The sequence below is a fragment of the Pleurodeles waltl genome, chromosome 8 (assembly GCF_031143425.1).
Source record: "Pleurodeles waltl isolate 20211129_DDA chromosome 8, aPleWal1.hap1.20221129, whole genome shotgun sequence".
NCBI classification, from domain to species: Eukaryota; Metazoa; Chordata; class Amphibia; order Caudata; family Salamandridae; genus Pleurodeles; species Pleurodeles waltl.
In genome coordinates this window covers 1309762960-1309776779 of record NC_090447.1, presented here as the reverse complement: position 1 = coordinate 1309776779, position 13820 = coordinate 1309762960, and the positions used below count along the sequence as shown (strand labels likewise).

Sequence of the window (13820 nt, the reverse complement as noted above, 5' to 3'; positions counted from 1 at the left end):
AGAGCATTGTAAGCCCCCCAAGATTTTTCAGCTCCCTGAGGTAGGGGTCCACAGATGAATCAAGGAATGAGGCACCAAAAACTGTTCTGAAAACAAATTAATTTGCTGCACAATTCGCACATGGATCTAGTCATCCACAAACAGCTGGAAGTGGCCAATGGACAAACAAGTTGCAGTATTAACTTAACTTCCAGCAGCTTCAGTACAAAGAGGAATTATAAGTTTGAAATTATTAAGGGTTGCCAATTGAGGTCCTGTGCTTTCATCTCTATTGCACCACTATGAACTGTGAATTGTTCTCTGACCCCACTCTCTATCAATGGCATAAGGTGTACTGATGAAGAGACATCACACTGCCTTGCTATGCCGCATGGCCATATTTCCAGATTCACTTGAAGAGGAGGCATCATCTCTTGGAACTCAACTGATGGAAAATTATGTTTGTCGCCTGTGTGGCTGTAGATACACATGTTCTGCATACTCCTGCCATCTAGTGTTGGGCTCAGGCATTACAATGTGTTTTTCTCTAAAGAAGCTTTGATTCATGGGATTATGCTGTGACTTGCCCCTTAATCGACAGTATGCATGAGCACGGGCTCCACTTTAGATCAGTGGTTCCCAATCTTTTGACTTCTGTGTACCCCCTCTTTATCATTACTGGAACCCAGGGACCCCCACTGGATCTTTATTGGAATCCATGGACCCCCCACTGAGTCATCACTTGAGGCCCGTGACCCAGGCCCAAACTTTGTTAATGATTCAAACCGCAAAACAGTACTCTAAAAATACAGAAACAAGCATTCCATCACACACATATACAAATGATAACACATTTTATTTAATTTGCAAACAAAATAAAAAAAAAAAAATTAATAGGGAGGTTGGAGCTTTTCTAAATTTAGTTGAAACCACACATCATCCATACGTCATTCGGTTTGATGTATCTGCACTGCTCCCACAAGTCAATCTGAAGATATTAATTTAATTTTTTAGCCTCCCATTTCAAATTCATTGATATTTACAGTATGTTTTAAAATGTTCAATTATACATTTAGCCACTATATTAATATATTTTTTAATGATCTGTTAATATTAGTTAATTTTCTATGCAGTCATGGACCCCCTGAAGAGACATCTTCCAAGCCCCCCAACATTTTTGGTGAGCAAGACCCTCTTACCTTTGAGGAGGAAGATGTGGGTCCCTCTGGAATCCATGCAGCTCAACTAACACCCAGCGTTGAGACTTTGCCCTTGGCTGTTTTCAAGTGAAAAGACCAAGTCATCATGTCCTCTGCACTGAAAACAGGCAGAACCCTGAATCAAGAAGACATAAGGGGTGTATTACTCCAGTGAAAACAAGTGAGGAGGCAAAGCCCTGCTCAAGTACCCCCATGCTGAGGCAGTGCACCTCTCCTGTGGATGTTGAACCCCGAACAGGACAGAAAGAAAATCCTACCGTCCAGCCAGCCACCGTTCTTGGGCTGTAGTCAGCATCGAGAGAAAGCTTCAGAGTCGAACTACCTCCCGGGAAGGGGGTCAAGCCTTGACAGTCAGTGACCTCTTCTCACCAAAAAAGAGCTTAACCTTCTTCTTGAGAGCTGAAATCGACGCTGAGAGTGCTGCAAAGTTGGGGTGCTAAGTCAGCACTGATGGCCACTTCGATGCCAAGATCGGAGGAATCCACAGCTCCAAACCTGGAGAGATTGGCAGAATCCCAGGCAAAAGAAGCTCTTCATACACCCTGAGACTGCCAAGATTACTGCTAAGCTGCCTCAGAAAAGTCATCAACCATGCTGTCCTCGACCCTGGAACGGATGCTAGCATTCAAGTAGGACCTCACCTTCGACACACCATGACATCTGGTGTACAAGCAGCACAAGGACAGGGCTGCGAGTCCTCCAAAGCAACATCTCAAACCCAGACAAATACTACTACCACCACCTCCTTCTCCAAAACCACCACGCCCATATTCACCTCTCCCTCCACCACCACCAGGGTCCCCTGACAGGTCATATTATGACCCAAAAATACCACAGAAGAGAGGTAGGTGAGTTACCTTTCCCCATTCACTCCCATTCCATCATACAATACCACCAAAAATGGGACAGGAATATTCTTTATTCACTCTTATCTTCCTTCTCGTGTCCGTATTTGACTGGTATATAACCCCTCCATAAGGGATCTCCCCTTTATGGATGGAAAAGCCTCACCCACTTAGTAGTGGCATGCTTCAATATCAGCTAGCCCAACCCACCGGGTTAAGTGGTACTAAACCTTCCTAAAATATACAAAAAGAGGTTGGGCGAACAAATCGCTGAGGGGAAAATCAGTTTCAACACAATCATCTGCTGTGCACTCAGTGCTGCATATATCACTTTCCCCAGCGTAAACATTAGTATCCTGCTCTGCCACCATGCATTGTTTTGTGTCTTGGGGGTGGAACCCTGAGGTCTAACAACACCACCTTTAGAATTCCATGTGAACATATCTTTGGGTGGCAGGTGGATGAGATGTTGGAAAAGATAAAGGACACAGGATTGGGAAATCCATTGGCACTCTGCAGTGGAACTAAAGCCATATCCCCGGCCAACTCATACCTCCAAACTGCAGCAGTAGAGTTTTCACGAATCCCAGGCAGGCAGAGTATACTCAACGGGTGGGTACAGAGGTAACAAAGGCTAAGGAGGGTATAGGTGACTGAAACAAAGGAGCATCCACTCCCAAGCACTGACTTGCCCACATCCCCTCCCATGCCCCCACACCAGATCATGCAACACCTGTCGGGGGAGGGGGATAGATAAAGGACTTCTACTCACACTGCGAGGATATAACCTCAAACCAATGGGTGCTAGCAGTATTTCTCCAGGACTGCTGCTCAGGATTTCACCCCCTGCTCTCAAACATACCACCACACCACACATCCTCATCTAAGACCATCTCACTCTCCCCAAGGAAGAGGTACACATGCTTCTTCCAAAAGACGCAATGCAGCTTGTGCTCCCTCACCAACAGTGCAAAGGTATCTATTTACTATACTTCCTCATTCCAAGGGTACATCATAAAGGTATTAGACTACAATAATATGCTGCTTCTCCAAGGGGACATCATGACGGTACTAAATCTGATGGGTGCCTTCTCCCATATCATTCTCCGCTCACGCATGACAGGTACCTTCGCTTCGTGGTAAGCAGATAACACTATCAATTCAAAGTTCTATCCTTCGGAGTCACTACAGCTTCCAGGGCCTTTAATAAGTATCTCACAATGGTGGCTGCTCACCTTCACAGAGGGAGAATCCACGTCTCCCGCTACCTCAACAACTGGATAATCAAGAGCAACAGTAGGCAACAATGCCTACCATGCGCTCAAGCAACTGTAACTGTGCTCCTACCTTAGGGTTCACCACAAATGCAAAGAAGTTCCACCTCCAACTCCTCTCAGGCTCAATTTTAAACACTGTTAAAGGGAAACCATATCCCAACCAGCAATGAAAATGTATTGACTATGTTACTGTGGCTGAAAGGTGGAGACCTAGACACTAAAGAGGAAGAGGATGGATACCAGGCTCCCCTCGAAAATTCAATGAGGTCCTTGTTAGCAAAGGGCTGATTATGTTTTTTTTTTTTTAGAACTGTCGTTTGGTGGATGATAGAGATGAAGAGAAAGACTGCAGTTCAAGGTGAGGGAACTGCTTCAGGAAGATTGATGACAGACACGTGCAGAGATGTCAAACTTCACTTTGCCCTTGTTTTGGATACTTCTGCTCGGCATCAGCATCATTGCTACCCGCTGTGAGAGTCATCACCTTGTACTTAGTCTGTGTTTAAGGAACAGGCGGAAAATTGTATTTGAAATAGAAGCTACCTAAACCATTTGTGAATTCTTAGGCAATGGATCCACGTTTGAAAAATGTATATAAAAGTAGGATCCAGTCCACTCACGTTTTTGTTCTGGTCCCATGTTCTTCAAGACCAAGGATGGCAGTGCTCTGCAGTATGCTCAAAGGACTGTTATGTGGCTGACGTCTGCATGGCAGCCAGTCTTCTGGAAGTAAGAGGACATTACGGGAAGTCTTCACTTTCTGCTGAAGGAGCTGAGGTTCTTCCTAGAGCCTATAGGACTTCCTACCTTCTGAATGAGGGAAGGACTGTCTGGCTCTGCAGCAGGCGAGACCGTCTATTAGGATTTAGTTCAGGACTGACGAACAGACATTTAAATCAAGAACATTCCAAACAGATACAGCTGCACTGATTTGAACTGGAGGATCAGCTCATGGTGGCTGGTCCACACAAACTACCAGGGTGGTAGAAACATTTTCTTCTGGGTTGAGACCAGCAGTGATAGTGGGGAATGTCCTTTGGTCCCAGTTTTCCATAAAAGCAGTCTTAGCTAGACAGATGGTGTCTGGCAACTTTTTGTGGGGTGCATTGGCCCTTTCACTCGCTCAGTCTGTCAGCTGCATTGCTTCCCTCAATTTTGTTATTTACTCCGGTTCGTTTTCCTTGTGTTACTTTACTGGCTTAGAAAGGCCAATGCTGAAGATGAGTGCTGTTGTGAGAGCCACCATGCTGCTCTCTCCCAACCTTCAAGGTCCTGGTAAGACTGCAATTGAGCCCTTACAGTCACAGAAGAAGGATATGCAGTCACATGTCCTGCACTGCTGAAAAAGCAATTACAAAATGACAGTAACTGCCGGGCCAAACATCTGAGTGGAACAAGACAATGGCAGAGTTCTGCTTTATGAACTTAACACTTTTACATAGTGATCTTTAATGTGGTGAAAGCAAACTCAACTAATGCGAACATCTATGGATTAGGGTATTCAATTCTGCACCTATGCTTAATCAATCCCTTGTCCCGTGTTACACATCAAGGATTTTAAACACAGGGAAGCTCCATTAGCTTGGGGAGGGTACTGAAAGGGTGAAGTACCTCACAATACAGGGTTACAAACATGTGTCCAAATGGCCTAATTGCCCTCTGTAGTATTAAGTTAGGCTTTGTGATGAAAGTACTTTCTTTTAACCCAAAGACAATCACTGAGCTGGATCTTACCTTATTGTTTCTGTTGGTTGACTGTTGACTTCTGATCCCTTGCCCTTCAGCCATACACACTACCTCCCTAAGAAGACATTGATTGGTCACCTTTGCTACCCTAAGAATCAATTCTTTCCTGGTAGGATAGGCCCCTGGACACCAGTAGTAAATTAACTCAACCGCAATGGTTGATAATCAGTTGTGCTTTTCTGCCCTGTGTGCCCTGAAACCGGTATGATACTGTATACAAGCAGTTCTGTAGTCTGGGCACCCCTGGGGGTCCACCTAGCCTACCCAACAGGTCCACACCTGGTAATAAAATAATATTCACAGATTCATAAATTGTGAATCAATAATGAAGCCAAATGTACAATTGACAATTCAAAAACGTTTTGTAAATTTGAAGGAATTAGTAGACAAGTGCAAGTACATAAAAACAAAATATAGTGGAAAATGTGGGTTGCCTCAATTGAATTTAGAAAAGCTCCAACCTTCCCATAAACATTAAAATGTAGATTTGGTTGTATTTGTAAAATATTTGTATAGTTGTTTGTTGAATGCTTGTTTCTGAAATTGTGTGTATTGTTTTGCAGTTCAAATCATCGAACTTGCTTAGGCTGGGGTCCCTGAATTCCAATAAGATTTAGTAGGGGTCCCCTGATTTAAATAAGGACTAAGTGGAGGGCCCTGGATTCCAGTAAAGATTAAGCGGGGGTTAACAGAAATCAAAATGTTAAGAACCACTGCTCTATAACCAAATTAATTTAAATTAATTTAAGTAATTCTCCTTAACTTAATTCTACTGCCCACCTTAACAACATTAATAGTTTATTTCTGTTTTAATTAAGTTAGATTAAATATAAAGTAAACTAACCCTGGTATCAGCCCTATTCATTAATCAACAAAATTGAAGCTAAACAAAATAAGCCCCTGTTACCTAACCCTAATGTCATCATTACAATTTTCTCTTATTTAAAATAACATTCAATGTAAAAGGTACTATGAACTTTATTTAATGGCAATCCTAACCTTAATCCTTATTTTTTTAAATTAAATCAAATCAGTAACATTAATCTAAGCCTTATGCCAACACCAACCCTACCTCATTTTATTTAACTAACGTAACCCCTTACCTTTATGAAATATTATCGAAATAACCCTTATAACTTAAATTACCTAATGCAGTTATATCTTGAGGATGATCTCAAGTGCCTGGAAAGAGTTTCAGGCGGAAGGTGTCTGATCTGGTAATCTGGTGCAAGGTCATGAACGGACTTCTTGTCTGTTGCAGTGTGCGCTCTCTTTGATCATGAGCCATTGTAGTGATTTGAGGGAAATGGAAATGCGATTTTTGAATTTTTGATTGTCAAATGAGTCTTGCAGCAGAATTTGCACTCATTACAGTTTGTCTGAGATTTTTTATGAGATGCTATTTCGGTGATCCTGAGGCGATGGCACATCTGGCATGACTAGCATAATTTTTTAGGGAGCCCAGGGTAAAGGCAGAATTTCCTGAAATGGTCTGAGATATAAGAGGTCACATCTGGTTACCAAATGTACATTAGGAGCTAGAATAAAGTCATTGTTGATGGTAACATCCATATAATAAACTCTTTGTACTAGCACCAGAGACGGATCTTTGGAATCAGTTAGATGAAAGAGAGAGGAAAAGGGTCAACAGAAATGAGGAGCAGGTGAAATGGCATCTTTTGCTATGATAAAATAACTCTAATCTTTTCAGACACTAATATAGTAAGTGTCACCTCCTTAATGTTTTCTTATTCTATTAGATAATTATGAATGTTTAATATATTATGAAGTTGTCTACACTTCTACTTAGGGCTTTAAGTTTCCCAGTTGAGTGTAAGGTATTCGCACTAAGCATCTATCCTTTTTTAAGATAATATATGTTACTATTACTTTTAATTTAATTCATTTGCCACCCAGAGTGCCTTCTTTTCTTTTGCATATGATAATGATTTTCCTTCTCTTACAGGTTAAAGAAAAGCAAGAGGCACATCGTGAGTATAGGGAGGCTGTCAGTCAAGGCCATGGAGCTTATCTCATGGATCAAGATGCACCAGTATGTACCACATTTAATGAGTTGCTGATTATGTCATGGTGAATACATGAGCCATATGACTAGTGATAAGGTGATCTGCTGTCCAGTGACCTGAGATAATCTTTTACATTTAGCAAAAACTGTGCCCTAAATTCGAAAATGTATAATATATGTAAAAGCAAATATAGAGCCTCAATTTGTTATTATTCAATGAAAAATATTCCCATCAAGATTGGGATCTCGTCTGACCGACATACAGATGCTAAAAACTCAGTCCTGGAGAGCCATGAAATTATCATGTTATAAACAAAATAGAGAGGCAATTTGAATCTGCCCATTCATGAGGACAATTATTTTCACTGATAAGAATACATTTTTGTGGAAGACCAAACTGAGAAAGTATACACATAGATTATTGACATTATACCACTGCTAATAACAGCTAAGGAATAAAGAGGTCAACACCAGACAAAGCAGGTACTCATATCATGTATAAGTCTGATACTCAGCCTGTGCAGTCTATTAAGGGCAACAGTTCCCCAAATGCTGTTTTCTGCATCTGTAACAGGAGAGACTGCTGCCTAGTATTGTCCCAATTGAGTATCTCCAGCCCATCAGCCACAACATCCTTGTTCCTGTAATTTGTTATTCACTAGGCCATATATACACACACAAACAAACACTCTCAATCTTTATTTTGCTCACTCTCACTTTCTCTTTGAAAGGTGTGTTATAAATCCAGTGCCCCAAAAGGGTATTGTCATTGGCTGAAATATTTTACAATCAGAGTGTTTTTTTTAAGCACTCACTATACATATGTAAATATTTACGGCTATTACAGAACTGTAAAATATTTGTAAAATATTTATCAGGAGTTGCTCCCTCGGTGGGCCAGATGGCCAGCAAAATGGTGTACTGGACAGATGCATTCGGTGCCTGCAGATGCAGGGGGATAGCTCTGCCACCCCAAGGAAGATGCTAGCTGGTTGGTGAAGCACTGGACGGACAGCATTTGGATGAGTTGTGTCGGTGCAATTGTTGAGGTACCAGCAGCAGGGCAGGGTTTGGCTGCAAGTCCGGTGTAAGTCCTCCATTCTCATGTTGACTGCTCTTCTTTGTCCTTATTCTGTTCTGAAGTAGACAAATCTGATTTTCTGGTGTTATGGGGGGCCTAAATACTGAATTTGGGATACTTACCAAGGATGACTACACCCCCTATATGACCACTTCCTGTGGGTAGTGGGCGTAACCCTGAATAAGAATTCCTAGTTTCACCCAAAACAAGATGGTGAAATCCGACTTCAACTGTCCTCTTCAGGTGGCCACCCTTAGGGATGTGCCTGTCCTGTAAGTGTGAGACGCCTTCTCCATACCTAATGTCTTGCCTGCTCTGGTGCCAAATGGGCCTCAGGGCAGGAGTGGCATTCCCCAGGTCTAGTGGGAAGCCAGGGTTGCATATCAAATGGCAGCAGAGGCTTTGAAACCTCTGGCCTAGATTTGCTAAATTGCTAGCGATCCTAGTGACAACACCTTCTGCCAAGCAGGTATTGTTTCTGGCCTTTTAGAGCACGGGCTCTCCCATGTAGGGGGTCAAAAACGTATCTGTGGTGGCAGGCTGGACTGTACCAGTCAGCCAGCATACTACAGGGCTGGTTTGGTTTCTGGGGGCACCTCTAAGGTGCCCTCTGGGTGGCGGTCAGAATAAATACGATATGGCCATCAATACAGATTTAATAAGACATGGTGTTTGATACTAAACACTTCTGTCTTCAGTGAAGCCATCATATAACTGGGTAACTCGTAATGACCAGTGGCCAGTACAAGGCCTCAAAATGGCTTGAACGTAAGGCCTAGCAATACAACTAGGCATTCCATGGGTGAATCAGCTCAGGCAGTTGTACCCTCACATGTACTATAATGCACCCTGCCTTAGGGCTATAAGGCCTGCTGTAGGGGTGAATCACATATAATACATGCAGTGTCAGTGGGCATTGCACACAGGGGTGTACAATGTTGGGTTTTCGGAATGGTTTGCACCATTTCACGTATCCTGCAGTGGCAGTCTGCATGCAGTTAGTGTGTGGGTCCCTTAGGGTGGCATAATACATTCTGCAGCCCCTAGGGATCCTCTTTAGTATCCATGCCATTGGTACCAGGGGTCCATTTACTAGGTACTTACAGGGGTGCTAAAGTCCTTCCCAATTGGGGGTACAAATGAACATTTGCCTTGTTTTAGGGAAAGGGCACTGGGGTCTGGTTAGGAAGGAACCTAGTGTACTACCAATCAATAACATCAGTATCAGTTAACAAAAAGTGGGGTTGACCATGTCAAACAGTGGCACTTTCCTACACCCAAGGGCTGATGTAGGACTACTTTCTGTTTTCTACCAGAAAGTGCAAGCTGTTATGACCAAGGGGGCTACTGAGAGTGTGCCTGTGCTAGAAGTAGGACATGGTTGTTATTCTTAATACTTCCTGGTGCCCAAAAAGTACAGAGACCTTAGGCCTATTTTAGATATGCACCCTTTCAATGCCTTCTTCCCGAAGGAAAAATTAAAAATGCTCACACTAGGCCAGATCTTGTCTACCCTAGACACTGGGCGGTTGCATTGGATCTGCAGGCAACCTGTTTCCATAGATCCGCCCTGCTGGCCCATCAGCGCTACCTGCATTTCCTGGTGGGATAAGAGCATTTTCAGTTTGTTATTCTATCTTTAGATCTCATCAGTGCCCCTCAGGTGTTCATGAAAGGGATGACAGTGGAAGTAGCATATCTTTGGAGGTCAGAGATGCCATTCTTCTCCTAGCTCGAGGAATGGCTGTTGAAGGTGGGCTCGTTCCAGGCAGTTGTCAGTCACCTCCAGTCTACAACAAACTACCTGACCACTCTAAGGGTTCACTGTCAATGTGCTGAAGTAGCACCTGACTCCTTCTCAGACGCTCCTCTTCATGAAAGCCATTCTGGACATGGTTTAGTTTTGTGCCTTCCTCCCAGAAAGAGAGTCCAGGACATTCAGGCTGTGATCCTGATCTTTCTGCCTTGGTCCTGGATTTCAGTGAGGTCAACTCTAAGACTTATGGCCTTCTGTATCCTGCTAGTCAAGTACACCAGTTGGCATTTGCAGGCTCTGCAGTGGGCCCCACATCAAGGGGACCTTTTGTACCTTGCTCAGAGTTTGGAGGAAACTGCAAAAGATCTAAGGTAGTGATTACTGGACCACGATTGAGTCAGCGACAGACCCCTTTTACTTCCCTCCCCGGATCTGAAAGTGGTGAACGATGTATCTCTTTTGGGTTAGGGTGGCCATCTGGGAAAGGTAGAGATCAGATGCTTCTCTTCCAGGGGATCCTCATCAATAGTCATAAACATTGAATATTCCCGCCCTTGTGCGGGGACCCCGGAGCATATATAAAATACATACACATTATACATGTGTAACAAACAGTCATGCAGGCTATCATGTTAAAAACAGGCTAAAATGCTTTATTTCTATGAAGTTTTTTTTTTTTTTTTTTTTTTTAAATACTACAATAGAGCATAAATAAGTACCCAAGCTCCTAAAACTAGGCTTGGGGAAGTAAGCAGTAGCAAACTCTAGTGAAAAAATAGAGAAAACTGCATTGAAAAACAATGAAGCATTCTTAGCCAATAGGCTGCATGTAGGTTAACACAGGAGAACCATAAAAACTTTGGCACTGTGCCTTTAAGACCCTGAGCACCTCCAGTATCCCACCATGCCTCAGGGGTGAAGGAAAGGTGACAGTTGGTTCACAGTTAGGTCAGTTCTTTTTTCCGGCTTCTTCTGAGAGGATCCTGGAGCATTGAGCTCTCAGTTTTTCTGAGTTTTCCTCAGAAAAATTCTTTAAAAAAGCGTTTTTTCACTTTTCACTCGACAAGTAACATCTTTGTCTGAGCTAGGAAGGTTTTTTCTGACAGAAAAATGCCTTCTCTTTTTGTCAAATGCCCTGCTTGTGGGAAGAAGAAGGCCCAGTCAGATCCCCACTCTCTGTGCATAGTGTGCCTGCCTCAGAGTCACTGCCCTGACACTTGTAAGTACTGTAAGAACATGTCTAGGAGGACTCTGAAAGACAGAGAGAAGATCCGACTTCATGGGCTTCAGGAGAGGAAAAGAACATCGTCCTCCTCACTCCCCAGGCATCCAGAAGGCCATTCTCAGGAGAGAATGGCCCGGTCGACGTCGACAGGTAGGAAAATACCTGTTTGTTCACCGTCGACGTCGTCGCTACCACCGTCCCACCGGCATAGATCGCCGTCGACGACGACACACCCGACGTCGAAGGGAACGCCGTCGAGGGAACATCAGAGCAGGGGCAGGTCTCCGTCGACGGCAACCCGCCGATCGACGTCGAGCCATCGCCGGCATGCCCGGTCGCCGCCAAAGGCTATGCGCCCCCCGACGTCAGGACACACGGCGTCGAGAACTCCACGACGGCACGAGAAACATCCGCCGTCAACCTCCCATCGCTCCACGTCGAGGCACACGACGGCGAGCAGGTCGAGGTCCAAGGAACGCCGTTCGACGTCAAGGCACTCAACGTCGAGGCAATCAACGTCGAGGCAGGACCAACCGACTGGGCGTCCTTCGACGTCGAAACAGCCATCGACGTCGACGCAGGTTTTACCTGTCCAACAGGGAGCAGAACATCGCCCCTCGCCAGACAAGGCTCAGTCTCCAGTGGTCTCCATACCGAGCGACTCTTCTCGGTCAAGAGCATCTCCTGGGCATGTCTCGCCCATCAACCTATCTCCGAGATGGCTGGAGAGCCTCAACAGACCAGCGGCCTCCCCAGATTCGCAATATTCGCGAATGTATTCACCCACTGCCTCCCCGCCAAGAACGCCATCGCCGACAGCCGGGGCAGAACGGGCTCGTTCAGCTCCTCGACAGCCGACCGCGAGGCCTAGGCGCTCGGCTACAGCGTCCCGCAGCAGATCTCGCTCTCAACAGAGATCCAGGTCGCGCTCAAGAAGATCACCCTCTTGGTCTTCATCAGGTTCTTCTGTCGGGCGTTACTCACCTACTCTTACAGATTCACCACCTGCTAGAGTCTCACCAGTGGATGACATAACCACTTTCAACGAGGTGTTGCTAAGAGGAGCGCAGAAACTCAATATAGAGGTTCCAGAACCGTCTACCTCCTCATCAATCATCTTTGAGACGCTACAACAGAGATCAGCGTCGAAAAAGTTGCTGCCTCTAGTGCCTGGTTTGTTGCAGCCAACCATGGACACTTTTCTGGCCCCAGCCTCGCTTAAGTCTGCCCCGGCTCGGATTCTTAAAAAGTACAAGGCTCCAGAGCAAGACCCTTTATTCCTTAGGAAGGATCCGCCACCAGACTCAGTGATCATAGCTGCCGCCCGAAAGACCCACTCGGTGGCATCTTCATCCACGGTACCCCCGGATAAAGAGAGCAGGCATTTAGACTCTCTGGGAAGAAAGATGTGCGGGACAGCGGCTTCAGCAATGAAGGTCTCTAGTGCGTCTGCGCTCCTGGGCAGGTACGATCGTTCTCTGTGGGATTCCCTCAGTAGATTTACAGAAAAACTGCCCAGAGAAGACAGGCAAGATTTCCAAGAGATTCTACAGGAAGGATGCCTGGTATCTAACCAAGTTATCAGCGCGGCAGCGGATGGGGCGGATTTGGCGGCTCATGGGTACGCACATGGTATCTGTGCGAGGAGATCTTCCTGGCTGAGGCTCACTGGCTTGAAACAGGAGGCACAACAACGTATCCTGAATCTCCCATTTGCCGGGAATTCTTTATTCGGTGCCCATGCAGACGAAGAGATGGCCCGCATGAAGACCGAGGTGGATACCATGAAGGCGGTAGGCCTCGAAAGAAGGAAAGATTTCAGGCGGAGGTACAGACCGTACGATAGACGCCCTTTCCAACAGAGGGTTCAAACCCCTCATTGGTCGCAAAGGTCTCAGCAACGACAGGGACGCCCTCTGTTTCAGCGAAGAAACACAAGGGAGCGAGGGTCAAGTAGACCTCAACAGTCCACTCCAAAAGCACCCACTAAGCAATGAAGTCTCGCTTCCCTCGACACTGTACACCACTCCGGTGGGGGGAAGTATTGTTGCTCATCTTCACGAGTGGCACTCTATCACAAGAGACAAATGGGTGCTCAATATTGTCGAACATGGCTATTCTCTCCTTTTCAAGCAGCCTCCACCACATTTGCCACCAACCAAACACAATCCGGCTCATCTCACCTTGCTACGCAAGGAGGCTCTCGCCCTCCTAAGAAAGAATGCCATAGAAAGGGTTCCACCTGCCCACAGAGGAAAGGGGGTCTACTCCCGTTACTTTCTAGTAGCAAAGAAGGGTCAAGAGGGCGTTTTCAGGCCAATCCTGGATCTAAGACTGCTGAACAAATACATAAGAAAGCAGAAGTTCAGAATGCTAGCGCTTCACCAAATTTTCCCTCAACTGCATCAGGGAGACTGGATGTGCTCCATCGACCTGCAGGATGCGTATTTCCACATCCCAATAGCTCCAAAGCATCGAAAATTCCTGCGCTTTCGAGTAGCGTTACAGCATTACCAGTTCAGGGTTCTACCCTTTGGCCTGAAATCTGCTCCAAGAGTTTTCTCGAAATGTATGGCAGTGGTGGCGGCGCATCTACGAAGACAAAGGATATACATATATCCATACCTAGACGACTGGCTACTAAAGGCTTCTTCTCCGGAGAAGG

General features: G+C 45.2%; 1 protein-coding gene across 4 annotated transcripts in view; it reads left to right on the top strand.

The window, feature by feature from the left end:
- PARP4 (poly(ADP-ribose) polymerase family member 4) overlaps positions 1-13820 on the top strand; it is a 1744976-nt gene that overhangs the window by 446390 nt on the left and 1284766 nt on the right. For all 4 annotated transcript variants that reach the window (XM_069202293.1, XM_069202292.1, XM_069202291.1 and 1 more), the window contains exon 17: positions 7034-7120. In XM_069202293.1, coding sequence (XP_069058394.1) covers positions 7034-7120 — 87 coding nt within the window. The remainder of the gene's footprint in view (positions 1-7033; positions 7121-13820) is intronic.